This window comes from Esox lucius, chromosome 3, assembly GCF_011004845.1.
Source record: "Esox lucius isolate fEsoLuc1 chromosome 3, fEsoLuc1.pri, whole genome shotgun sequence".
In the NCBI taxonomy this organism is placed as follows: domain Eukaryota; kingdom Metazoa; phylum Chordata; class Actinopteri; order Esociformes; family Esocidae; genus Esox; species Esox lucius.
The window spans coordinates 9,758,788-9,786,365 of NC_047571.1; the positions used below are offsets into that span (position 1 = coordinate 9,758,788).

General features: G+C 32.7%; 1 gene segment (V, D, J or C); it reads right to left on the reverse strand.

Moving 5' to 3' along the window:
• Window positions 1-4,482: 4,482 nt before the first annotated feature.
• LOC105018089 overlaps window positions 4,483-27,578 on the reverse strand; it is a 43,502-nt gene continuing 20,406 nt past the window's right edge. Inside the window, 4 exon segments of the C gene segment in view lie at window positions 4,483-5,329; window positions 5,519-5,626; window positions 5,741-5,782; window positions 5,935-6,123. Coding sequence covers window positions 5,520-5,626; window positions 5,741-5,782; window positions 5,935-6,123 — 338 coding nt within the window.

The window sequence follows — 27,578 nt, forward strand, 5'->3', positions numbered from 1 at the left end:
GGTGGAGGTCCCTGGCCAAAGGGTTGTCCATCACCATGTCCCACTTGGCCCTTATAACACAGCACTCCTTCTGGTGGTCCTTGATGCAGTGTTTGACCTTTTTTCCCATCCCCAGAAAAGACAACACAGGGCACCCAGGCTCACCAACCACCCCTAGATCCAAAGGATTCCTCTTCCACTATATTCCCCCTTCCTCAATCCAATTGAGGATTTTTTCTCAACTTGGCGATGGAAGGTGTATGACTGAAACCCTTATCAGCAAATGAGTGTCCTCCTCCAAACATGTGGCCGACTCCATATGACAGGCAGGACAATGACTGAGGTTTCAGTGTTTTCTTTCTACTCATGTGTACTGTACAATACTATAACGTTTTGTTGCTTGATGATACAAAATGTGTTAAATACATTTTACATTTTTGGATGGCCAAGATCAAACTTTGTGGGTGTGTTGGTGGATTCTGTTTCTCTACATCATCTTCCATTTTGGTGAGAGAATTTATCTTTTCAAATCACCACCATGTTTTCTTAATGCTCAGTGTGGATATAACAGATATGATGTTTCTGTGTGTGTTTCTGGGTGTCATTCAGGGTGGTTGCGGTTAGTGGGTGTCCCTTTGGTTGATGCTTGGCAACAAGGGTGGATTGATTTCCTGCCTGTTGGGCCCTGTCCGGGGCCTCTCCTAGATAGGGCCACACTGTCACCTGACCCCCCTGTCTCAGTCCCAAGGTCTTACGCTGCTATACTATTGTGCTGGGGGAGTAGGGTCAGTTCTCCTTCTCCACTAAGTTCTCCCACTCCACTATAAATCCTTGTAGATATAAGGAATGCATTTTAAAAATGTTCCCTGTCTCCTGCCGTTTTAAACTTAGGAGGACATGAGGTCCAGACGCACACCTGCGGAGTACCAGGCTTGAAAGACCCGTTGCTGTCCCTGTCCAAAGTCCTCCTGGTTGTGTTGCAGATCAAGACGATACCTGACGATTTCAGCTGCCACTGTGCTGACACCTCCACCTCCTCCATGTTGTCCAAGTCCTTGTCCATCTGGTCATGCTTCCGACCTGGACTAAGTTTAAATAGACTCTGGAATTAATTATTACATGTGCACTCTTAATATGTTCACGCAGCACAACCAGAAGAGGACTGGTCACCCCAATTGGGAAAAACTGTAATACTCCTCCAACAACAAAAGCACATTGGAGAAAAAATCATTTGTGCAAACATTAGGCTATCTCGCCTTTGTGGGTCTGGCCATAAAACTTCATCATGCGTTGTGGATGAAGGGAGTGACCTGTTAACCAATTGCGCACCACAGCAGCCCAGAGGGAACTAACATTGTTCCAGTTGATAATGGACCTGAGCTGCTTTGGCCCCTGGTCATAAGAGATTACTCTTTTGTGGAGGGTGTCTAGAAATGGGATAATGTGTACATGTGGTCTATTTATAGTTCTCAAGCTCTGATTTGAGTTTGAACTCATTATCTAAAAGTTAGTTTGTTTACACATTCAGAAAAAACTGTAAGGAATATTATAAAATTATCTGATTCTTTAAAGGTGCACTATGCAAGCACCACCTATTGTCAATTATTTGAAAACTGGTTCCATAACTAATATTTGGATCTGACACTTCCATTACTAAATATTAAAATACTGACCGGTCTGAAGCAGTATTACCTCTAACCATCGATGCTGGAACAGTGGACACGTGTGGGGTCAATGTTGATGGGCCCTTTTCATAACTACTGAACACAAAATAAATAAAGTAAACAGCAAAACCAATCAAAACGTAATCTGGGCTATCTATCGCATAAGGTACATTCCCATAATTCAGATACTGGTTGATGGCTCGCTAGCAAACTTGAAATCATAGTCATGCTAGCTTGCTAGCACTAGCAACATGACAGTCTAGCTAACTAGCTAAATGAGGTAACTAATGTACCTGACCTGTCCAATAGAAAGATGATGAACATTCCATCACTGTTCAAATTTCAGGTTTTCCTACTTACAAAGCAGTTAGAGGTGTGTAATTTTTATCATAGGTACACTTCAACTGTAAGAGACAGAATCCAGAAAATCCAGAAAACCACATTGTATGATTTTTAAATAATTAATTTGCATTTTATTCCATGACATAAGTATTTGATCACCTAACAAACAGTAAGAATTCCAGCTCTCGCAGACCTGTTAGTTTTTCTTTAAGAAGCCCTCCTGTTCTCCACTCATTACCTCTATTAACTGCACCTGTTTGAACTCATTACCTGTATAAAAGACACCTGTCCACACACTCAATCAAACAGACACCAACCTCTCCACAATGGCCAAGACCAAAGAGATGTGTAAGGACATCAGGGATAAATTGTAGACCTGCACAGGACTGGGATGGGCTACAAGACAATAGGCAAGCAGTTCAGTGAGAAGGCAACAACTGTTGGCGCAATAATTAGAAAATGGAAGAAGTTCAAGATGACGGTCAATCTCCCTCGGTCTGGGGCTCTATGCAAGATCTCGCCTCAGGGGGCATCAGTGATCATGAGGGATCAGCCCAGAACTACACGGCAGGACCTGGTCAATGACCTGAAGAGTGCTGGGACCACAGTCTCAAAGAAAACCATTAGTAACACACTACGCCGTCATGGATTAAAATCCTGCAGCGCACATAAGGTCCCCCTGCTCAAGCAAGCGCATATCCAGGCCCGTCTGAAGTTTGCCAATGACCACCTGGATAATCCAGAGGAGGAATTGCAGAAGGTCATGTGGTCTAATGAGGCAAAAATAGATCTTTTTGGTCTAAACTCCACTCGCCGTGTTTGGAGGAAGAAGAAGGATGAGTACAACCCCAAGAACACCATCCCAACCGTGAAGCATGGAGGTGGAAACATCATACCTTGGGGATGCTTTTCTGCAAAGGGGACAGGACAACTGCACCGTATTAAGGGGTGGATGGATGGGGCCATGTATCGTGAGATCTTAGCCAACAACCTCCTTCCCTCAGTAAGAGCATTGAAGATGGGTCGTGGCTGGGTCTTCGAGCATGACAACGACCCGAAACACACAGCCAGGGCAACTAAGGAGTGGCTCCGTAAGAAGTATCTCAAGGTCCTGGAGTGGCCTAGCCAGTCTCCAGACCTGAACCCAATAGAAAATCTTTGGAGGGAGCTGAAAGTCTGTATTGCCCAGCAACAGCCCCAAAACCTTAAGGATCTGGAGAAGGTCTGTATGGAGGAGTGGGCCAAAATCCCTGCCGCAGTGTGTGCAACCTGGTCAAGAACTACAGGAAACGTATGATCTCTGTAATTGCAAACAAAGGTTTCTGTACCAAATATTAAGTTCTGCTTTTATGATGTATCAAATACTTATGTCATGCAATAAAATGCAAATTAATTACTTAAAAATCATACAATGTGACTTTTGGGATTTTTGTTTTAGATTCCGTCACTCAAAGTCGAAAAGTACCTATGATAAAAATGATAGACTTCTTCATGCTTTGTAAGTGGGATACTTAGCTTTTTCTTCCCAATGTATTATTGCTATACTTGCTATATTTTTTATCTATGTATTTTTTAATTCTTAATATGTAGATGTCGTTTGTGCCATGTCACAACAATTTCATTGTGCAGGATAATGCTTTGTTACTCGGTGCAATTCATAAATAAACTTTAAAACTTGAAACTAAACATGCCCCTGTCCCAAATTCTTTGAAATGTGTTGCTGGCATCAAATTCAAAATGGGCTTGTGTTTCTCCAAAAACAAACACATTTCACATATCATGTGATATGTTGTATAGGAATATATGATTTGCACATAATCGCATTCTATTTTTATTAGCATTTTACGCAGCATACCAACTTATTTGGAAACGGTTTTCCAACTTCAAGTCAAGCAATGTCCGTAGTTTACAATAAAACACAGTATAACATTAACATAATATACTGCTTTTGATACAGAAAACTGTGTATTAAGGGCAAAATGTGAACACATTCAGACAATTGTAATTAAAGGCGATTAACTACAGAAAATCCAAATTATGAGATTAATCAGAATTTATTATTTTAGTCGTTTGACAGCACTACTTCTTATATACACTGAACAAAATTATAAATGCCACACTTTTGTTTTTGCCCCCATTTTTGTTTGAGCTGAACTCAAAGATCTAAGACTTTCCTTATGTACACAAAAGGCCTATTTATCTCAAACATTGTTCACAAATCTGTCTAAATCTGTTAGTGAGCACTTCTCCTTTGCCAAGATAATCCATACACCTCACAGGTGTGGTATATCAAGATGCTGATTAGACAGCATAATTATTGATTATTATACATTTTTTAATGTAACCTAGCTGTGAAGTGCCCCCAAAAAAGTAGTTTTTATTAGTACATCACTGAATCCCACTGTAATTAGACTGACACAAGTTTCAAGTTTGAACGACGTGGTTAAGCTGTTAGTCTTGTAGAGAACTGTCTAAATCTCAACACTGAAACAACTTAATGTTTATAGAAAGTTTTATTTTAAAATGACACTCCACAATTGTATTATAAAGTATATGTTAGGTACAGTATATACATAGTAATAGTCAGACCTGCATTTATATATATCCAAAACTTTACATGACACTTATTTATAAAACCCTTTACATATTCAGACAATGTTGCCTGTTCATCTGGAATTAGGATATATACTTATTATGATAGGACGAATTAAGTAAATTACTATTTTGGTGAAATTATAACAATTTATAATTCATAATAATTTGTAATATTATTAAGACTTACGGGCAAACTCCATATAATAAATATTTTCATAAAAACAGAACATTTTACAAGTATATTTCTTTTTTTTTCAGAACACAAACAGGAAGTATTTCTAATTTAGTTCTGCAATGTTTCGCTAAACAGTACATTTTTAGTATGGAAAATGTATACACTATAAAGAATAATAGATATCGGCTTTCATCATGACTCAGGCAGAGGTATAGAGCAGAATCAAAAACAGTTCTATGTAGGCCTAGTAAAACAACTTAAAACAGTTTCAGAGAACAAATGCAAAATATTCAAGTAAAGCAAATTTTTATAAATTTCTTGTCTTGAAGTACTAAAGTAATATACTGTGTAAAGTAATATACTGTGTTTTACTGTGAGTATTTGACATTCTAAACAATCAATACATTCCAATTAGTAAAATCTTTACATCTAGAATGTAATTGCAATGCAACTGACACAAGTATTTACAATTCACCAATATAGTTTTAACTTTTGCATGATGTAAGTGGTCAAAAGTCTGTAGTTGTTCTGGTAGACTGCTGATGTTGTCTTCTGAAAGACTGATGGGCATCTTCTGAAAATATATGAATAAAACAAAAAGCTTGATATACACAAACATCTTTAGAAGTGTTAAAAATCTATATTTGTCAACATGGTCTTGGTCTTGTTCGCAATATGCCATCAAATGAAAATATAAAGTCATACTAACATCATAAGCCTTGCAGGTCGCGTTGCAATAAAAATATATGTGAACTTTACTCACTCTAACTCATCCACACCCGTAGAGTCATCAGCACATTGAATATGATGGTCTTCAGGAACAGAATTCGCAGGCCCAGAATGGTCAGGGATAGGAAGTTAGTCTTTCGATCTAAATGTAGAAATACCATAATCATTAAAATGTTATATTATAACCAATATGCACTTATTCTTTTTTACATTTAATTATTTCATGAATTAGGAGGGGAAAGGCTCTGATGTGTACCTGTTTTTAATGGCCAGTTGTCTCCATTCTTTGATGGACTTCCTGTCAAATAGAAATGACAGGTTGGTGTGTTTGAGTTAGTGGCCAAATTCACAATCTCCAAATGTTAATCTTTTTACAAGGTTCACTGTTTGTGCGTACTGTAAAATGTTGTGATTTGAGCTTGTGGTAGCGAGCGACATTCAAACACTCACCATTTTCGCATGTTTCATTGTTGTTGATTAGCGCTACCTGGCTGTAGTAGGAATCGCCCTTCACTCTGCTGGCCTCTCGCCATGGTAACCCTGTTTTATTTGTAGCACTGTGGGAGCTGAACTCTGTAGCCAGGCAAGCATTTGTATTTTCTTTGTTCAAGTTGTAGTACTTTGGTTCAGAATGATCCTCTGTAAAATACCAAGACAAACATGTATTGAGACAATGGGCCTCCATGTATATCCTTTCTATTAGATCTCAGTTGTGTTTCTTGAAAATACAAAATAATAATAGATAATAATGTTAACAACAATTACAGTACACGCTTCCAAATTGAATTGATGTACTGTAAATCTATACACAGATATTGATTCTTCTGTTTTACCAATCTGTGTCCTTGAGGACACTGTGAGTATTTTAAATTTGTAAGATCTTCATATTTTAACCACTAGCTGTTCATGTTGATTTGTACAGGTGAAAGAATTCGAAACAATTAATTCATTCAAATTAGTAAAACCTTTACATCAAGAATGTAATTGCAATGAACTCATATACTTTAGCCCTTTTTGCAAAAAAACGAATTTATACACTGATATTGACAAAGGTATGGTTGTTAGGTAGTCAACCAAGTTCCTAGACCACAACTTGCAACAATGTGTGGGTCCATACAAACAGCTAGAAGAACAATTTAAGCCTTACATCATGAATAAACCGATGCACTTTTTATTCTTTAGTGGGACACTTATCCAGCTAGCTGTCACATTTAGCAGTTTTGGCATAAATGGAATGCGTTAAAAGTGTTATCAATAAACTGAAGATCGGGATTCATCTAGTTATGCAGACAAAGACCTACCCCAAAAGCCTACTGATTTAACACCATTTCTCTGGAAAAACACCAAAATTATATTTTTAAATGATATACCTGAAACATCAATATACCAACAACAATTACATCCCCTAAACAAGGTTTGTGTCAGGGTTATATATATATTTGCACTTGATCCCTCTGGCAGGTATCTTAATTAAGTAGCATTCATGTAGGTTTTACCAGCTTTTCCAATTCCTATACAGCCACTAGGGGCAGGAAATCTTAATTTACAGATCGTAATTTCAACATTAGCCTCCATTAATCATGCAATGATGCAATGGGAGATTTGAGGGAAAATCCAACCCATGCACGAAGATCTCAAGTTTGGATTCAACCACTCAGTCAACTATGACTTGGCTTTCTCATATTGGAAGTACAAACGTTGGTATTCTTAGATAGAGTTACTGTTTACTATGAGCTGTATGGTAATGGAAGTAAAATCACAAAAAAATTATATTTTAAAATGTGTACTTAATGGCCTCAAAAGCGATCTTTCTATCCATAAAGTTTATTTATTGCTGTTTAAGTCACACAATGACTTAACTCTGAGTGATAACCATTTTTTTTTGTGCTAGCTACATCGAAAGAAAGCTGCAACCAAACAGAATAAAAAGAAATTCACAGATTTTACATAAGGAATAATTTTGTATAACAATAATTATAATTTCAAGTGGGGCATTGGCAATAAATAATGTTTGAAAGTTTAAATCTGTTACCAAATTACATTGTGTATTTTTTTATGAAATATCAGATAAAAAAACAGGAAGTAATATTGCTAATTTATTTTGCTTATTTTAATATACACTTACTTGACATGACAACAACTTTTATTCCAGAACCAAATATGATTTTGTTGTTGTTGTTCACACTGTAATTTTTGAGGTTGCAAAAAACTCCCAGAAATGCCTAATTTCTATACTTATTACGAATTTTAATGTCTACCTAATATACTATGTAGGCTTAATAGACGAAAATGCGCACTACACTGATATTCATGTATTTATGTTATATATAACATATATAATACAGAATTTGAATTGTTCGGAGAGATGTTGTATTTTAAAGCAATCATATAAATTAATAACTCGACAAAGGGCCAGACAGAACTGGGCAAAATAAGTAGGGTGCTACCAAGGGCTTACAACAAACAGGTGAAAACATTCAGAACAAAAAGGACAGGCTACGCTACAAAGCAAAGGCAAAATCAAAACTGAACAAAACAGAACCTCACACTGTCAGACTACATTAAAACTGTTCATGCATACTCGGTCTTAGAATAAAAGGTACGAAAACATTGTAAAATGATTTAGGTTTCAAGGTCAATGGCCTGCATTAATAGTTCAATTGTTGATTGATTAATTTATAAATGTGTTGCTAACAATGTAGAATAGTAGTGTAATATACTGACAGCTAGTGACATATGATCAAATTTGAAACATTTAGGCAATACAGTAAAAATGTAACTGGTATTAATTATTACTAGCTAAATATTTGGGCTGCTTGATTTATCGAATTATAATCATGCATTGTACATCCGTAATAGTTTTTCTTGCAGGCGCTGTAGGTATTTTTATAGATTACTTAAATACCTGGACAAATTTTGTTTAAATCGTGTTTCAATATTTTATCCAATTAAATAGTGCACATACTCAACAGCACATAAACTTTTGTTCCAGATCCGAATATCATTACTTTCAAGTTGTTAATCACACAACAATATCTCGAATTGCAAAACAAACCCAACAATAATACATTTCGCATTGTACTGTAGTCATTTAGCGGTCATTTCTATGCAGAACAACTTACAGGAGCAATTAGGGTTAGGTACCTTGCCCAAGGGGATGACACAACTCTGGGATTTGAAAAAAGCAACCTTTCATTTACTGGCCAAACACTCTTGACTACCTGCCACCAGCAATTTAGATATGCAGTTATATAGCCAAAACAACAATTTACAAACAACAATTATACACCTTGAAATAAGGTCAGTGTCAGGATTCTAACTTCACCTGTTAACCTCTTTGGTTCAGGTTTCATTATTGACTGAAATTCAGGTAGCCATCTCCAGATTTTTGCTAGGGGCTTTTTCCTAACTTACAGATCTCAGTTGGCTAATGGCATATTCAGGCATTGATGCTGTGGGCCATTTTTGTGAAATTTCAATTCATGCACCAAAATCTGAAAACAGAATTTGCCGTAAGTCAGCTATGACATCTCCCTCTAATATTAGGAAAACAATAATTGGATAATATAAAAACAAGGTTACTTCTTCATTATTTTGATGACATATTATTTTAATTAAATATAACAAAACATAAAGATACATTTCTTAAAATGGAACATACTTTTTATAAAAACTTACTTGACAGGACAATAACTTTTGTTCCAGATCCAAAACTGATTTTGATGTTGTTATTCACACAATGATATGTCTTATTGCAAAAAGCAGTTACTAGAAATATTGGACAGAAAATGTACATATTAGATTAGTCTATTTAATATACTGTATTTTAATATATGCGACACGAGAAAATGCTATTGTTAGACTGTTTTTAAACATTATCTCTCTCTGCAACCTCAATATATTTACTATCAGCAACATAACAACATTGATTTTTGTCTGATGGCCTGCATTAATATGTGATTTTTAAATAGATTGAGTTTAGGGCATGTATTGCTAACAATGTTCTCTCTGTGACCTAAAGATATGACTATCAACATCATGATACCACTGATTTTGGTCTGATGGTCAGTGGCCTGCAATAATAGCTGAATTATTAATGGTTAGACATGTTGCTAACAGTGCTGAGTAGTAGTGTGTAGTAATACTGATAGCTAGTGATGAAATAATATATGAATAGATTTAGACAAAACAGCACAGATATAGCTTGTATTGCTCCTTACCAAGTATGTAACTTCTCTTCCAGATCTGAGTATGATTTTAAGCTTTGATATATTGATATCCCTGTGCACCAAAACAATGCAGCCTTGATATAAAATAAAAAATATCCATTAAACTTTCAATGTCACTGGGAAAATATTTTTATAATACGCTTTGGGGGATATACTTTGAACACACTTTACAAACTACAATTATAGACTCTAAACAGGGGTCAGGGTTATACCTTCCCTCTTTGACCTCTTTGGTGGATCTTAAGGAGATGCATTCAAATGTACAGATCATTAGTTTGGATATCACATTAAGCATTGCTGAAATGTGGCAATTGAGTGCAAATTCTATTCCTCCACCATCATATTAAATTAGCATTCATCCCTTCAACTACAGCAAGTTTGCACTTTTATACTGGTAATACGAAGGTTTTATATTGTGAGCAAAAAATACTGGGTGAGTAAAATCACTTATAAATAAGGTTTAAGATGTTGTACTTACTGGGCTCTATAGAGATCTTTATTCCTGCTCCAAAAATTATTTTGCTGAGTCCTGTACCAGTCACACAGTGAATTAACTCTGAGCTATAACCAATTCTTTAGCTAGCTACATCAAAAGTTGAAATTATGTAGATATAGAATAGAAAGGTTTTCCTACACTGTGATACTTTTGTCAAGCATTTGAAAGGAGAACAACTTATGTTCCAGATCCAAATTTGATTTTGAAGTTGTGCAATGATATGTTAGATTGTGAAAACAGCCAAGCAATTTTTACTGGGAATAGATTTTAAAGACATACATATTAGGTATAATTTACAAAAGAACTTTGTATTATCAAACTAATTCGAGTATATTTATGTATTTATGTTATTGGTTATAAGTAAGGTCAAATCTGTTCACATACAATAAATGTCACAAAACATACCTATTCAGTGTCTATTTTTTGTCCATGAATCAAAAGTCAAAAAACTAATGTAAAAATCATAGCCCACATTTTCCTGAACATAATAAAACATTAATTTTTTTTAAATGTTAATCAACTTACTTGCTTCTACAGTAAGTTGCACCCCATCTCCAAATATTATCTTATTTCCAGTATTCACACAGTCTAGGCCCTCATTACGAAAACCTTCCTGGCTAGTGATTTGACTGACCATTTGATTGTAGGCCTATTGTAAGTTCAATATACACTTAATGTATAAATATCAGGATAATGAGTTCTCTCTTAGTTCACAAATACTTGACAAAGTAAGATCATTTCTTTTTCTAGAATAAATTTTGCACTCACCCCAATGTACATTTTTACTTGAAAAGTTAGAATACCAGTTAATACTGAAACTCTTTGTGTCAAATTATTTGAAAAATACTCACTTGTTTCAATTATCATTTTAGTCCCGGCTCCAAATATGACTTTCCAGTTGTTAGCATTCACACATTGTTTTAGTACTCAACAATAACCTACTACACAGCCTATTACTGCTTTTTTTTGTGTTATCAAGGAGCTAAAATGTGTTATTAATTAATTATACTAAAACCTGATAAAAGTTTGATTATATTCTTTAACAATTAGGTTTTCATCAATTTATTTTTGGAAGATCTTGTTTTGTAGAAGTAATAATTGGGGCAGTCGTTGACATGTCAAAGTTTTAACCATTTAGTCAGAGTGAATTGTGCAAGAATCATTCACTTGTCTTAATAAATAGTTTAGCTCCAGATCCAATTATGATTTTATTCATTGTTCATCCTTGTTATTCAATGTTATTTCAGATTATGAAAACGGCAGAGATTTATTTTTTATTTTTACTAGGAATACCATTTAAAGATCAGTCAGAGTAATGTTGCTGCCTTTCATTCATACTTTCCCTGTGATTTCAAAGTACAGTATAACCATCAGCAACATGATACACCTGGATTTTGGTCTGATATGTATTGTTTAACGTTCAGCACACCTAGATGATTTGTTTAATTGTTAAAAAAAGTCACACAAGTGGGGCTAAAAAGCTTCATATATCAATGTTCAGTATACTGATATCTATTGATATAATGTCAAATATAAATAGGGTTAGACATTACAGTACATATAGAACACATAGGTACTGCTAAACTATATTATACTATATTTAGGTTAAGATTTAGATTACTTTATAAAATTTTTGATGTGGTGGTTTACAAAACTATGAGGAATATTTTATACTTTTTAGTAGCATGGAATATCGATGTTCATACTCAGTGACAAAAACGCTTTGACCCCAAATACAACAAAAGTCTCAAAACAGTCAAGTGTACTTAATCATCATTTACTTTAAATTCACTTTGTTTTTAACCAAATCATTGAATTCAAAGTCAAATACCTAATGTTAAAATCATAACCCACAATTTCTTGAATGTAATAAAACACTTTTTTAAATGTAAATCAACTTACTTGCTTCAACAATAAGTTGCATCCCAACTCCAAATATAATCTTAAATCCAGTATTCACACATTCTAGGGCCTCATTACGAAAACCTTACCTGTTTGTGATTTGACTCAACATTTCATTGTAAGCCTACAGCAGGATATTTAAAAAAAAAAATGCATTATTTAAGTATTGCGTGTTTAGTCTTATCTGTACACTAACTTCTGACAATGTAATGCCATTTATTTTCCCAGGCTGAACAGTAACTTTTGCACTCACTCCAAAGTTCATTTTTACTCTGCAAAGTTAGAATACTTGCTAATACTGAAACTCTTGGTGTCTAATTAAAGTAATTTGAAAAATACTCACTTGTTTCAATTATCACTTTAGTCCCAGCTCCAAATATGAATTTCCCATTGTTGGTATTCACACATTGTATAAGTACTCAACAAAAACATACTACACAGCCTATTACTGCTTTTTTATTTCTTTGTAAATGTGATGTGTTACCAAGGAGCAAAAATTTGTGATTAATCAATTATACTAAAACCTGAGTTCAATTCTTTTCCAATTAGGTTTACATTGATTTATTTTTGGATGATCATGTTTTATAGAAGTAATAATTGGAGCAGTCGTTGACAGGACAAAGTGTTAACCATTTAGTCCATCTGAATTGTGCAAGAAACATTCACTTGTCTCAATTAATAGTTTAGTTCCAGATCCAATTATGATTTTGTTCATTGTTCATCATTGTTGTTCAATGATGTGTCAGATTATGCAAACAGCAGAGAAATCTTTTTTTTTTACTAGGAATTTGATTTTAAGATCGATCAGACTCTAATGATGCTTCCTTTCATTCCAACTTTCCCTGCAATTTCAAGGTACATTTTAACTATCAGCAGCATGATAAACCTGGATTTGGGTCTGATATGTATTGTTTAACGTTCAGCACACATTGATGATTTATTTATTTTTGTAAAAAAATTCTGATATATGCGGCTAAAAAGCTTTATACTGGTTAGTATATTGATATCTATTGGTATAATATCAAATATAAATAGGTTTAGACATTACAGTACATATAGAACACATAGGTACTACTAAACTATATTATACTATATAATGCTGTACTCATTACTAAGTCAATATTGTTAACTTAATTGAAAGGGAAACAACTTTTGATCATGTTCCGAATATGATTATTTTGAAGTTATTATTTACACAACAATCTCTACTTATTTGTTAATTAAATGGTCTTACTTCAATCTATTAACAATCTTGTGACACTCCCAAAGGTTAAGTTTACATAACCAGACTAACTCAACAATTTACCCCACTGCATAGACCTTCCTAATATCAATAGGAAATGTTTTTCAATTCAAAACTTTAGGTTAAGATTTAGATTACTTTATCATATGTTTTATGTGGTGGTTTACAAACGTATGAGGAATATTTTATAGTTTTTAGTAGCATGGAATATGGATGTTCATACTCAGTGACAAAAACGCTTTGACCCCAAATACAACAAAAGTCAGAAAATAGTCAAGTGTACTTAATCATCATTTACTTTAAATTAACTTTGCTTTTAACCAAGTCATTGAATTCACAGTCAAATAGCTAATGTTAAAATCATTACCCACAATTTCTTGAATGTAATATAACATGAAAAATTAGGCTGAACAGTAACTTTTGCACTCACCCCAAAGTAAATTTTTACTCTGCAAAGTTAGAATACTTGCTAATACTGAAACTCTTGGTGTCTAATTAAAGTAATTTGAAAAATACTCACTTGTTTCAATTATCACTTTAGTCCCAGCTCCAAATATGAATTTCCTGTTGTTATTATTCACACATTGTATAAGTACTCAACAAAAACATACTACACAGCCTATTACTGCTTTTTTATTTCTTTTTAAATGTGATGTGTTGCCAAGGACCTAAAGTTTGTGATTAACCAATTATACTAAAACCTGAGTTCTATTTTTTTCCAATTAGGTTTTCGTTGATTCATTTTAGGATGATCATGTTCTATATAAGTAATAATTGGGGCAGTCGTTGACAGGACAAAGTGTTAACCATTTAGTCTGTCTGAATTGTGCAAGAAACATTCACTTGTCTCAATTAATAGTTAAGATCCAGATCCAATTATGATTTTGTTCATTGTCCATCATTGTTGTTCAATGATGTATCAGATTATGCAAACAGCAGAGAAATATTTTTTTTTTTTACTAGGAATTTGATTTTAAGATCGGTCAGACCCTAATGATGCTTCCTTTCATTCCTTCTTTCCCTGCAATTTCAAGGTAAAGTTTAACTATCAGCAGCATGATAAACCTGGATTTGGGTCTGATATGTACTGTTTAACGTTCAGCACACCTTGATGATTTTTTACATTTGTTAAAAAATTCTGATATATGCGGCTAAAAAGCTTCATACTGGTTAGTATACTGATATCTATTGGTATAATATCAAATATAAATAGGTTTAGACATTACAGTACATATAGAACACATAGGTACTACTAAACTATATAATGCTGTACTCATTACTTACTTGCTTGAACAATAATTTGCATCCCAACTCCAAATATAATCTTATACCCAGTATTCACACATTCTAGGGCCTCATTACAAAAACCTTACCTGTTTGTGATTTGACTGACCATTTCATTCTAGGCCTATAGCAGGATGTTTTTTTGAAATATTTATTATTTCAGGATTGAGTCCTGTCTTATCTGTACACTAACTTCTGACAATGTAATACCATTCATTTTTCCAGGCTGAACAGTAACTTTTGCACTCACCCCAAAGTGCATTTTCTCCCTGCAATGTTAGAATACTTGCTAATACTGAAACACTTGGTGTTAAATCAAAATTATTTGAAAAATACTCACTTGTTTCAATTATCACTTTAGTCCCTGCTCCAAATATGAATTTCCCATTGTAAGTATTCACACATTGTATAGGCACTCAACAAAAACATACTACACAGCCAATTACTGCTTTTTTATTTCTTTTTAAATGTGATGTGTTACCAAGGAGCTATAATTTGTGATTAATCAATTATACTAAAGCCTGAGTTCTATTTTCTTCCAATTAGGTTTACATTGATTTATTTTTGAATGATCATGTTTTATAGAAGTAATAATAATATCACAATAATAATTATTTCAATTATCACTTTTGTCCCGGCTCCAAATATGAAAATCCCATTGTTAGTATTCACACAATATATTAGTGCGTTTATATAAGTTAAAAGGGAGACAGAACAAAGTGGAAACTGTTTAGTTTGTGTGTATTATCATAAAAGCACTCACTTGTCTCAATGAATAGTTTAGTTCCAGATGCAAATAGGATTTTTTGGAGACCAGATGAAGTCACACAGTACATCAAGCCTGACCAAAAACCATTTCCCCCAATTTAATATTAATCTTAAAATTCAGGGCTTGTCACAGTATCAAAATATTTGATCTGGAAATTAATTGTAAAGTGTGACTATATCACATTCAACTATTTACTACTTCAAAGTAAAGATATTTTCAGATATTTTAAATAAAAATGTGCTTTTCCTAGATTGTATTAATACTGGGCTTTGGGACTACTCATTAATGTTCACATACTCATCAATGTTTCTTTCTTTATGAAATTATATTGGGCATTTCATATTTTACTTTCTAACATTTAAACGTGACTAAAGTATATATGTATTTTCTGAATAACAGAATCAAGTGAAATAAAATGGCTTACGGGTTTCAATGACCAACATAATTCCTCTTCCAAAAAGGACCTTTCTCAATCCAGAATCAGTCACACATTGCATAGGCCTATACTAAAAACTTTGAGGAATGCAGACTGTAGTAAACCTTGAATTCTTAAAATAATGCAAAGAATATGTAATGTAAATCTCTGCATTAGAGCATATATATATTGAATCCATCTACCCACCCTTTTCAATATTATTATATATTTTTTTTAATTAAGACAATGTTGATTGATTTGCAAGAGTTGGTATAGTTCGATTTTTGTGTGGCTGTGATAAACCTGGTCAAACAACACATTTCCACCCCATCTGAAATATATATTTTTGTTTATTACTTGTCTCTACACATAGTGATATTCCACTGCCATAGATTAACTTTTCCACTCCAACATTCACACACTTCAAACAGACACAACAAATACTATAACTTGTATATACATAACCAGTTAATACCATAACTACAAAACTACCAAGGCAGCATCAGAGGATTTACATACATATTAAACTTTTGGAATAGGCGATTACGTTCAATATGAACTTATAAGCAGTGCTATTACATTCAATATCAACATATCTCAGTGCTATTGGTTCTTTATGACTCGCAATTACGTTCAGTGTCAACATGAGAAGTGCCCATTTACCTATCATCTGAAACAGGCCACTAGGGGCAGCTATGAACGTATTAATAGCTATATAGAGTGGCTGTTAGCCAGGGCGTTGTGGTTGGCGTTTCAGCAACCGACTTTCAGTCGGAAGGTGGCAAGTTCGGTTCCAGCAACTTGCGAAAAATTTTTTATTGGGGAATTGTGTTCTATAGACAGGTGTTTTTCTCTTTTTGCAACCTAACCCTTAACCTTCATCCTAACACTAACCTTAGTACTGTGATGCCCTAAGTTAACCTTAACTGTTAACCGTACATTTTATTCGTAACAAGGCATTTTCATTTTCAATTGATTACTCTAAGGAGCAACATAACAGTGAAAGGTTAAGGAGCAAGGTAATAGCGAGTCATCAAGGACCAATAGCACAGGGGATATGTTGATAGCAAACATTGCTACGGCTACTAGAACTATTCTAATACCTATTCTACTGCTACTATTCCTATAGTATGCATATGATAAACATACTCAATCTGTCATTAGTATGATACCATTTCCGAATGCTACATCACACCGAGATGGGCTTACAAAAACAACTTCAGGTGATAGTTGAGTTATATAATATAAATATCTTGCTAACAATCCTTTATTCTAAATAGTCTGATAAAGATTAAATGTATATCGTTGTATGTACATTGTGTGGATATTGCATTTAGTCAAAAGGAAAACCTATTTTTTCCAGATCTAAATATAATTTACTGGAAACACATCACTGCATGGGCTCTGTTAGTCTTAAAAATGCAATATATTAGGATGATATTGTTAACCTTTGCAAACTATTAAAGTTGTTAACTTTAGTATCCGTACAAATTATAATTTTGACATTACAAGTGATAATACTGGAATTTGATAATTTTAGGTTTTGATTGATATTCGTATTACAGAGCAAAAATATATAAAGAATAACAAATGTTGATGTAAATATGCTAACCTACAATTCACTAAAGGTACTACAATCAGTAATGTTTTCTTCAACTTACTTGCTTGTACAACAAGTTGGGTTCCAACTCCAAATATTAACTTCAATCCAGCATTCACACAGACAATGGCCTCATTACAAATACCTCTTCTGGTAACCTAACTTAACATTTCATCATTAAGATTTCAAAACCCGTTTCGTTAAGGTAATGCAATCCTGGCTACACTAGATTAAGACTAATGAAAAACTGTGTTGTATTACAGTATGTCCTTCCAAGAGTAAATGTTTACGCTAATTACATTATTTAAAAAAGTCAACATAAGATGTGCTGCCACTGTAATATAAAACATATTTGTAAAATACTCAATTGCTTCAATTATCTGTTTAGTTCCTGCTCTAAATAAGATTTTCTGGTTGTATTAGTTCCTTAACAATAACCTCTTCTGCAAGACCACAAGGTACTCCAGTTTATTACTGTGTTTTAAATGTATATTCAGAGTTTATTTCTAATAAATTGTTACTAATAAATGGTTGGTAAATGCAGACACTGTACATCTGAACATTGGTTAACATTGTTTATGATTTTTTAATGCATCATTCATTGTAGAACTTTGCAAAACAAGGAAGTGATTGTTTATATTGTAATCCGTCTGCCAAAAATAAGTCACAAGTTTGTGTATTATCTCATTTAAACTAAATGTATTACCAAGGTGCTGAAATCTGAATTGTTTGGTTAAAATATTTTAATATTGGGATTATATAGATACTTCTACAGCACATTATAACGTGCTATAGAAGTAGTAATCAGAGCAAATATTTTATAATACAACATATTTGTAGCATTATGCAATATATATTTTTAATTAGGCTAGAAGCACTCACTTGTCTCAATGAACAGTTTAGTTCCAAATCCAAATATGACCTTTTGGATTCCAGATGTAGTCACACACTACATCAAACCTGACCAATAACCATCTCCCACAATTTAGTAGTCAATTTAAAATACAGGGCTTGTTGACAAAAAAATCTTTGATTTGAACATACATGAAAATTGATTGTCTTTGATTTCCATTATGAATATAAGAAAATTATCAGATTCAACTATTCTCTTCTCCCAAGATTTTTTTTTTTCAGAAATATTAAACCGGGAGTAAAATGTAGCTCCTTATTTTTGTATAGACAATTATGTTCCACTATCGAAGATCAACGTCCGTGTTTCATTATTCACACAGCAAGACTGGCCAGTGAAAAGTACACTAACACATCTGTGGCTTAATTAAATATATGTCTTGATGCAGATGGAATATATTTGGAATACTTTCTTAAACTTATAGTTATCTATGTGTCAAGTCCAAATGTAATTTTGTTGGTTCCATACATTCACAACACTTTGTTGCACCTCTTACTGGGGCAAATAAGAGTATTATCTAATTTAAACTAAATGTATTACAAATTAGGCAGAGGCTTGTAACAGAATCAATAGATGTGATTTGGACATTATTGCAAAACCATGATTGTATTTAATTCCTGTTTTAACCAAATCAATAACTATAAAAAGCAAATAACTTGGTTTCAATTACAAATTAAATTCCTCTTCCCAAAATGACCATTATAACTGGTCAGTTGCACAATGCATTGGCCTTAACTTAAAATGAACTGTCTGAGGCATGCAGACTGTTGTAGAACATAAATTGTTAAACTACGGCTAGATATTTAACAGTGGCATCTCTGTATGTTACAGCTATTAGATTATGGACGACTCTTCAGTCTGTACATCTGATACAGAATACTGACTGTCAATACGTTGTGTATTTATTGATAAAAAAAAATAAAATTTACTAGAGTTGATGATATCAACCTAGACAATAAAGAAAATCTCCACCTGAAATAAGTATTTTGTTTCTTACTTTTCTCCACATATAGTGATATTCCACTGCCAAAGATGATCTTTCTCGCTCCAACATTCACACACTTCAAATAAGCACTGCAAAAACTATTGCAGGAGACTGGGGTACTAACTATCACTAAAAATGAATAGTATTCTAGTATTCTTAGTATTCTTAGTTTTCAGACAGGCATATGTCCAATTGCAGAAGGAATCTTACCAGTAATGTTAATGGACTTGAATAAGTCTTGCAAAGGTAATTTAGTTATATCTAGACAAACTGTTTTTATACCCTAGTTTACATTGTGAATTAAGCCTTTCCAAAGAAATCCCTCCTGAACTTAATTGGATTAAATAAAAACTGAATCATCTTTTAAGAATTACAGAATTTCTGTTCACACTCAAACATTTAAAGGCATTGTTTTCAAACATTTGTCCCAAAGTTTCAAACATCTGAAACATAGTTATAATAAGTTAAAATAGATCCTGCACTTAATTGGTTTTGATCTTATTTTGTTTTTCATTACCCATTTAACCTATCAAGAACCAATTAAGACAAAATTATTAGTGGGAAAATGATACTGAAAATGTAGTATCATCAATACATTTTCTTCAACTTACTTGCTTTTACAATTAGTTGGGTTCCATCTCCAAATATGATCTTATTTCCAGCATTCACACAGACAGAGGCTTCATTACAAATACCTCATCTGGTACCATGACTTAACATTTGATCATAAATATTTATTTTCTAAATAAATTGTTACATCAATGCACCTGCTGCCCTGTGATAAATTTTTTTAAGTGCTACATTGTTGTGTTATAGTCTCCCCATCCAAATAGATTTTGTTCCATCCATCATTCACACAATTATAAGCATTCAAACATTTTCACACTATAGAAATGTTGGAATGCTTATCTCATTATAACAAATAAATGAACAAAAGGTGTGTTGTAATACTCCATAAACATTATTTTGAAAAATACTCACTTGCTTCAATTATCAATTTAGTTCCTGCTCCAAATATGACTTTCCTGTTGTTAGCATTCACACATTGTATTAGTACTAAACAATAACCTACTTCGCAATACAGAAAGCTACTCCAGGTTGTAATTGTGTGATGGTTTTAAACACAGTAAATATATGCAATTTCTGTTTTTCTCTAAACATTTAATGGAAATGTGAATTTCTTAATGCAAATAATAATTTGTATTGCTGTAGAAAGCTAGGAATGTTGATAGCTTTTAGTCTCATACTGTATCTCTCCTGTTATACTCCATCTCATTTAAGCAACTTTGAGATTGTGAAGTGTCTATGAAAACAATATTAATATAAATCATATTGAAATTAATTAAATGTTTCAATCATTCACCCAGCAGGTATTGCCAATCACAAAAAGACGTTGTCGATATGGTGTATAACAATAGCTTTTTAGAAAATCCAATTGGACTCTAATAATACAATTTGATTCTGTTTGGATTACTTACTGAAATACACATGAAATAATATAATTAATTTAAAACAAAATGTTTTAGAAAAGAGCTAATATTGAGAATTTACATTTTTTTAATCTCATACTCTTCTTTTCTTTTCAAGTTCTGGAGCGTTCGTGAAGAAATTATTAACATTAATCATGTTGAAAAGATATTCAAGATTTTTTTTAAATGTACATTGTTGGTGAAAGATGTTAAATGTAGTCGTACATTCTTGATAAATGTTTACTAAATGTATTATTGATAGATGAAAACAATTATTTGGTCTATTTTAGGAATTAAGTTTAGACAATGTCTAAATGTTCAGAAAATGTAAATATATATATATATATATTGTTGGTGAAAAATATTAAATGTAGTCTTACTAGATTTTACAAGAAGTTGTATTCTACTTCCAAAGGTCAATTTCCATGTTCCATCATTCACACAGTAAATATGGCCAATCAGAAAACATTATCACTTTATGCTCTTTTACAGTTTTTTTAATCTATAACTGGATTCTATTTAAAATACTTACTGAAATTGACCATTAGTTTTGTGGCATATCCAAATATAAGTTTGTTGGCTCCATATGTCACACTGTTTCATCTCTTAGCAATATCTGGTGCTAGGATCTCATTTAATGAAGTTAGTTTTTTTAAATAACTAAAATTACAAACTTATGGGTGATTGTAATACAGATTGTAGTACAGAATAAAGATGGTGTGGTTGGACTGTTTTCCAAATAATATTGAGCCATACAGTAAATATTTTTTAAATGTTGTGATCAGAGGCACTTGATCCAAAAAGGACTTTCTGGATTAAATATTTAGTTACAAAATACAACAAGCCTAACCAATAACCATGTCTCCTGTTTTAGTAATAATTCTAAAATGCAGGGCTCGTAACAGAATCAAAATATTGGATTCGGACACGGATTATGGTTGGATTGGATTACTATTTCAAGGAAAATAACAAATTCAACAGTGTATCTCTACATGGACATGCAGAAAATGCTTGAAAATGTTCTCCTTACTAGAATGTATTGACAGTAATGTTCCACTTCCAAAGATCAGCTTTCGAGTCCCATCATTCACACAGTAACATATGGCATAACATTAATAGAAATACTGGTTTACTGTGTAAGACGTAGTGGCTCTGATCAATTATTTAGATAATGCAGAAATCTGCAGTAGTTTCTTGAAGTTATATATATTATATTTCTTATATATTCTAATTTTAAGCTAGGTAATCGGTTAATTCTTATATGTAAGCCGAGAAATTGTTAATTGCTTGGCTTACTTCTCTTTAAAGATAGCAATGTTCCACTGCAAAACTTGTCTTTCACACACTAAAAACAGGCTCAGAAATAACAATCACAGGTAAACCATGGGAATACTGCTCTTATAAAACAATGTTTTTGTATGCATACTGATTATCATCCATAGAATGCAAGACAGACAAAAGGACATTGGATTGTCGGGTAATTAAGTCTATATTTGAAAAAACGTCTATATTCAAATGACACTCAACTTTGAAAAGCATAATAATTTTTCTTAAGTGTGATTTTTTAATTCTCAGTTTGTAATTTTCTATTTTGCCAAATTCCTCTAGTTGTTTTATGCAACCCTACTGTATATGCCAAAAATCAAAGCCATATCCATTAAATAAAGAAATGCCATCATGGCTTCTTACTTGTTCCTACAATAAGGAGTGTTCCACTGCCAAAGATGATCTTTCCCCCACCACTGTACACACTCTGAATACACCCTGAGCAAAAACTATATCTATAGATCAACCTGTAAATATTATGTTGAACTTATTCAAAATAATATTACTAATATTTTGAAGTCAATCACCATGTTAACATATTTATAAAATACCAGTGATGTTATGTTTTAGTGCAGATTACTGAACTAAACTCAGCAACGCAGTTACTGAACTGCTTTATGCAGTATTATATTAGCAAATATTATAAATTAGCAGCTATCCTCAAATAATATGAGTAGTTTGTACTTTATTTCAATTTTTTTGGTTTTACTTTAATTCAGCTGCCCTGCAAGCTTTTTCCATTTCCCCAACATTCCATAAATATTTAATTAAATTAACTCACTTCAGTAAAATATTTATTTTGTGGCTGATCAAAGATTATTTCTTGGCCACCAGAAGTCTCACAACTGGAACCAAATTACAACCAAATTACATTCACCTTTTGTCAGAAACAAGTTAACCTTCTAGTACATAGGTAATTTACTGAAAAATAGACTGTAAAAATAAGCCTAATTGTACTTACTTGAATCAACTATTAATTGTGTGCCTGTTCCAAAGATGATTTTATTGGCACCAGAAGTAGTCACACAACATGAACCCGCAATGCATAAACTATACAGTAGAAGTACCTTGACTTAAGTATCCGTGACATTTTTTATGTGTCATCATATTATTTCCTAGCAAGTACTCTGTAGTTTTTATATTACTAATAATGTTTATTTATTTGATTGGACTAAATGGATGTGGTAATATCACAAATGACTATTTTTCTGCATGTTTGGGCCCCTAAGAATATTGTTTATAAAATACTCACTGGGTTTAATACTTTGATTGGTCCCTGTTCCAAATATGAATTTCCTTTCTTACTTTACTGAGTTTCACAATGCATTTGCCTTGGGCATTGTCTATGAAGGACCTTCTCTTAAACCTTAACAAGACAAATATTTCTGGGTTGCAAGAATAGATAATTGAAATGCTGAAATACAGTTAACTTTTAAAAACAGTTTTTCTGGGCTGTTATTTTAGTACATGAATTGATTGAAATGAAAGGCTTGCTGGTTTCAATAATTAATCTGGTCCCTGTTCAAAAATTACTTTGCTGCTTGACAGATTCACACAAGGAATCTAGCAATAACACTATCTATAACAAGAATGATCATAATGAGTTGCAGTAACGGATTAAAAACAAAACATGAGTTAATAGTCTGCTTCATTCTTTTGCCAAAAATGTGTTTGTTAGCAGTTATTGATGGAGATTTAACTTACATTTCGATGGACTTATTCTATTATCAGATTGCATAAACTAACTTTTGTTTTACTAAATCAACCTAGATCCTTGAAGATCTTTAAGAAACTGGAACATTCAATAGCCATGTAATTAACACAGCATGTGCAACATTCAGACAGTAATTATTGGCACAATGCACAAACATTTTACTTACTGGATTCAATTATTAATCGTGTGCCTGTCCCAAAGACAAGCTTGTTTGCGTTATTAGTCACACAGTATGAATCAACATTACATAAACTCTGTAGGCTCTATGTCTACATGAATTAGCAAGGTAAACTCAGTTAATTCAGAAAATTAAACAAAATAAAAATTCCAACATTGACAGAAGTTAAAAATAATTGATTTTTGAACTGATTATGTTTGAATAAAAACAAAGAGAATATAATCCATTGGCATGATAATCTAATATGTAAATGGCCATATTACTATGTAACACCATATTCCAACAATATAAATAATATCTAAGTGTTTAAATAATATGTAAATAGTTTTACTTGTTAGGTTTTGGTCATTAGTGTGATTAATTTCAATGAACTTACGTGATTCAACTGTTAATTTTGTGCCTGTCCCAAAAAATTTTTTGTTGTATCCAGTTTGAGTCACACAACATGAACAAATATTATATAAACCTCTAAACAAACAACAAAATAATCTAATAAGAGAAAAGTGTATTCAACATTAAACACACTGAACATTGTAATCCTGGGTATTAATATAAGAACAATGGACTTTGATTACTATAGTTTTTTCTACACTATTGGGCAAAGTAGGTTATTTTACGCTATATAACTTCAGCTCAGACTAATCTCTTACATTGATGGTAATTGTTTCCCCCAACAGTAAAAACTGTATTTACAATTATCTTACTTGAGGTAACTACTCATTGTATTCCTGATCAAATATTATATTTTGTCCACAAGCCAGAGAATATGAATGCACAGAATCAAAAGTGCTTGACATTTGATTTGTAATTGTTTTGTTTTAAAGTAAGTACTTAATGTTGTGAGCCTTTATTTTACTATATCAATAAGATGTATGTTAATATGATTTGGTTTGTTAGATTATAGGGACATGTAATGTCCCTAATTCAAATATTTTTGTATGTTTGGGGCACTAATTAAAAAACGATTGATGGTTTCAATAAATAGTTTGGTCCTTTTTCAGATGCTTAATTTCCTGCCCAACCAAATCACAAGGCTTGTGCTTTGAGAAATATTTATTAAAGACAATAACTACAAAGATTTGTGAGGAACAGAAGCATTACATTTGCATTGGTCTCTTCATTTTAAACCTTCTGTTCCTCACTCAAAACCTTCCTTTTCGACTTTTTTGGAAAGGAAAAAAAAAGGTGCAGTGGTCTCTTAATTGTTTCCGGAGCTGTATATGTTTTTATGATGTTAGGCTGCACACTCGTTAAGTTGCACAACCATGAGCAGTCAAATATTTATTATTACAATAGCACTTATGTGAATTAACAGTCAGCTTTATTCCCTGACTGAAACTTGCTTTATTCACATTCCAGTTAACCTGGATCATTGAAAATATATATATTTGTGTTGTGTTAAAACTGTTGAAACAACCACATTTACAAAAAAGTGTACTTACTGGACTCAATTGTTAAGCGCGTGCCTGCCCCAAAGATGAGCTTGTAAGCACCTCCAGTAGTCACACAGTATGGAACTAAGTCACATAAACTCTGAAGGCTCTGCCTTTACAATAATCTCCTAGGTAAATCAGTCATTCAAGAAATGTAAGGAAACTAAATAAAGGAAAAACTCTGATTCTGGCTATTCATAGTTGGAATTAAAACAAATGTCAAATAAATCAGTTGGAACAAAAAACACAGAAAAAGTGTTAAAGTTGTACTGCAATATACCACCATGTTTCTACACTTTGTAAATACTATGTAAATACTATGTAAATAGTTGAGGTTTTTAGGATTTTGTCACTAGTGTGATCAATTGAATTAACTTACTTGAGTCAGCATTTAATCTTGTGGATGTCCAAAAGATGATTTTGTTTAATAGTCACTCAAAATGTGTTTTTAGATTTTTTTTGAAAAAGATTAGTATTCTCTAAACGTATGTGCATTTCAATAAACAAATACACTGAAATATAAACACAGTTCACATATTTTTCTGCCATTAAAATAGATTTGGAAAAGAAAATGTAATATTTCATTTGCAATCACATTTCCCAGCAATTACTTGTTGCTGAGAACCTTAATTCTATCCTATTAATAAGCTATTAAAATCTCTTTCTTTGCTGGAATAAATGGCAATGTTCTTACTCAAATATTCCTGCATGTTTGGGGCATTATTGAAAAAAATCTTGATGTAATACTTACTGGTTTCAATAATTAGCTTAGTCCCTTTTCCGAAGATTACTTTATTGCTTGACTGAGTCACACAATGCATCTACCTATTGCAATAACTAAAGGACCTTCTCCACCGCATTGTTCAATTCAGATTTATCTTTAACGTCAATTGATATTGTTATCAACCAAAGAAAGCAGTATTTCAAATGTAGAAACTTGAGTTTACTATTAATTTTGTTCATGATTCTGATATTAAGTTCGCCATTAATAGCCAGAAAATATGAACATACAGTATACCCACTCTAACACAGAAGTGCTTTGATTTATGTTAACTTCAACCTGTTGTGTATTTTAACATATCTATAAAATATATTTATAAATGATGTTGTGTTACACTACCATGATTACTCACTTTTTTTGCATTTACATGAGTCTATAGTCAACTTTATTCCTAGACTGAATATGAATTTTATGGCAATTGTCACAGTGTTGGATCCCCGAGCAATTACCCATTGCTAATTAACCCACATTTTGGTTAACTAATGCAATAATTTTACATAAGTTAACTTGTTTTACATTAGTGCACTTTTGATGAACCTGGATAATTTGATAACCATGTATCTATCACATCTTGTTATAAATCTGTTGATACTAATGACACCATGCCCAAGACAAAAATCACTTACTTGATTCAACTCTTAATTGTGTGCCTGTCCCAAAGATAACTGTGTAACTACTTCCAGCAGTCACACAGTATAAATCTACATTACATAAACTGTGCAGGATGTATGCTTACCAAAATGTGCTTGGTAAATTGGTAAATCCACAAAATGAAAGTGAACTGCAGCCCAATAAAGTTACAAATGTGATTAACTTAATGAACTTGTGAGTGTATTATTAATGCTGCCTGACCCAAATAATCCGTCACAGAATCCAGTCACACAACATTAACTCCCATTGAATAATTCTCTTAGCAGAAGACTAGGCTGTCTTAAGACTTGCACAATTTATCCATGAAAATCTTTTTTGGATAACAAACATACTTAAATCGACTGTTTTGAGTTTATCCTGAAAATGATTTTTAGTCAAACAACATCAAACAACAGCAAAATAAATCATAAAGTTAAGGTATTTATAGATTTAGGGATCCCTCAAATAAATATTGGGTTTGTAATCTTATTATGTCCCAGACAGTAACTTTGGTAGTGAGCTTTATAAGATGTAAAAAAAGAATACTTGGTTTGCTGGACTTAAGGAACAGAGCTATGGCCCTAATTCAAATTTGCCTGCATGTTTGTGGCACCAATAAGTGAAAATATTGATTAAATATTTACTTGTTACTTCAGTGATCTAAAATAGTATTTTACTACCAGAATTGAATGGGCTTAAAAAAATTGTTACAATTATGATTTTGTCTACT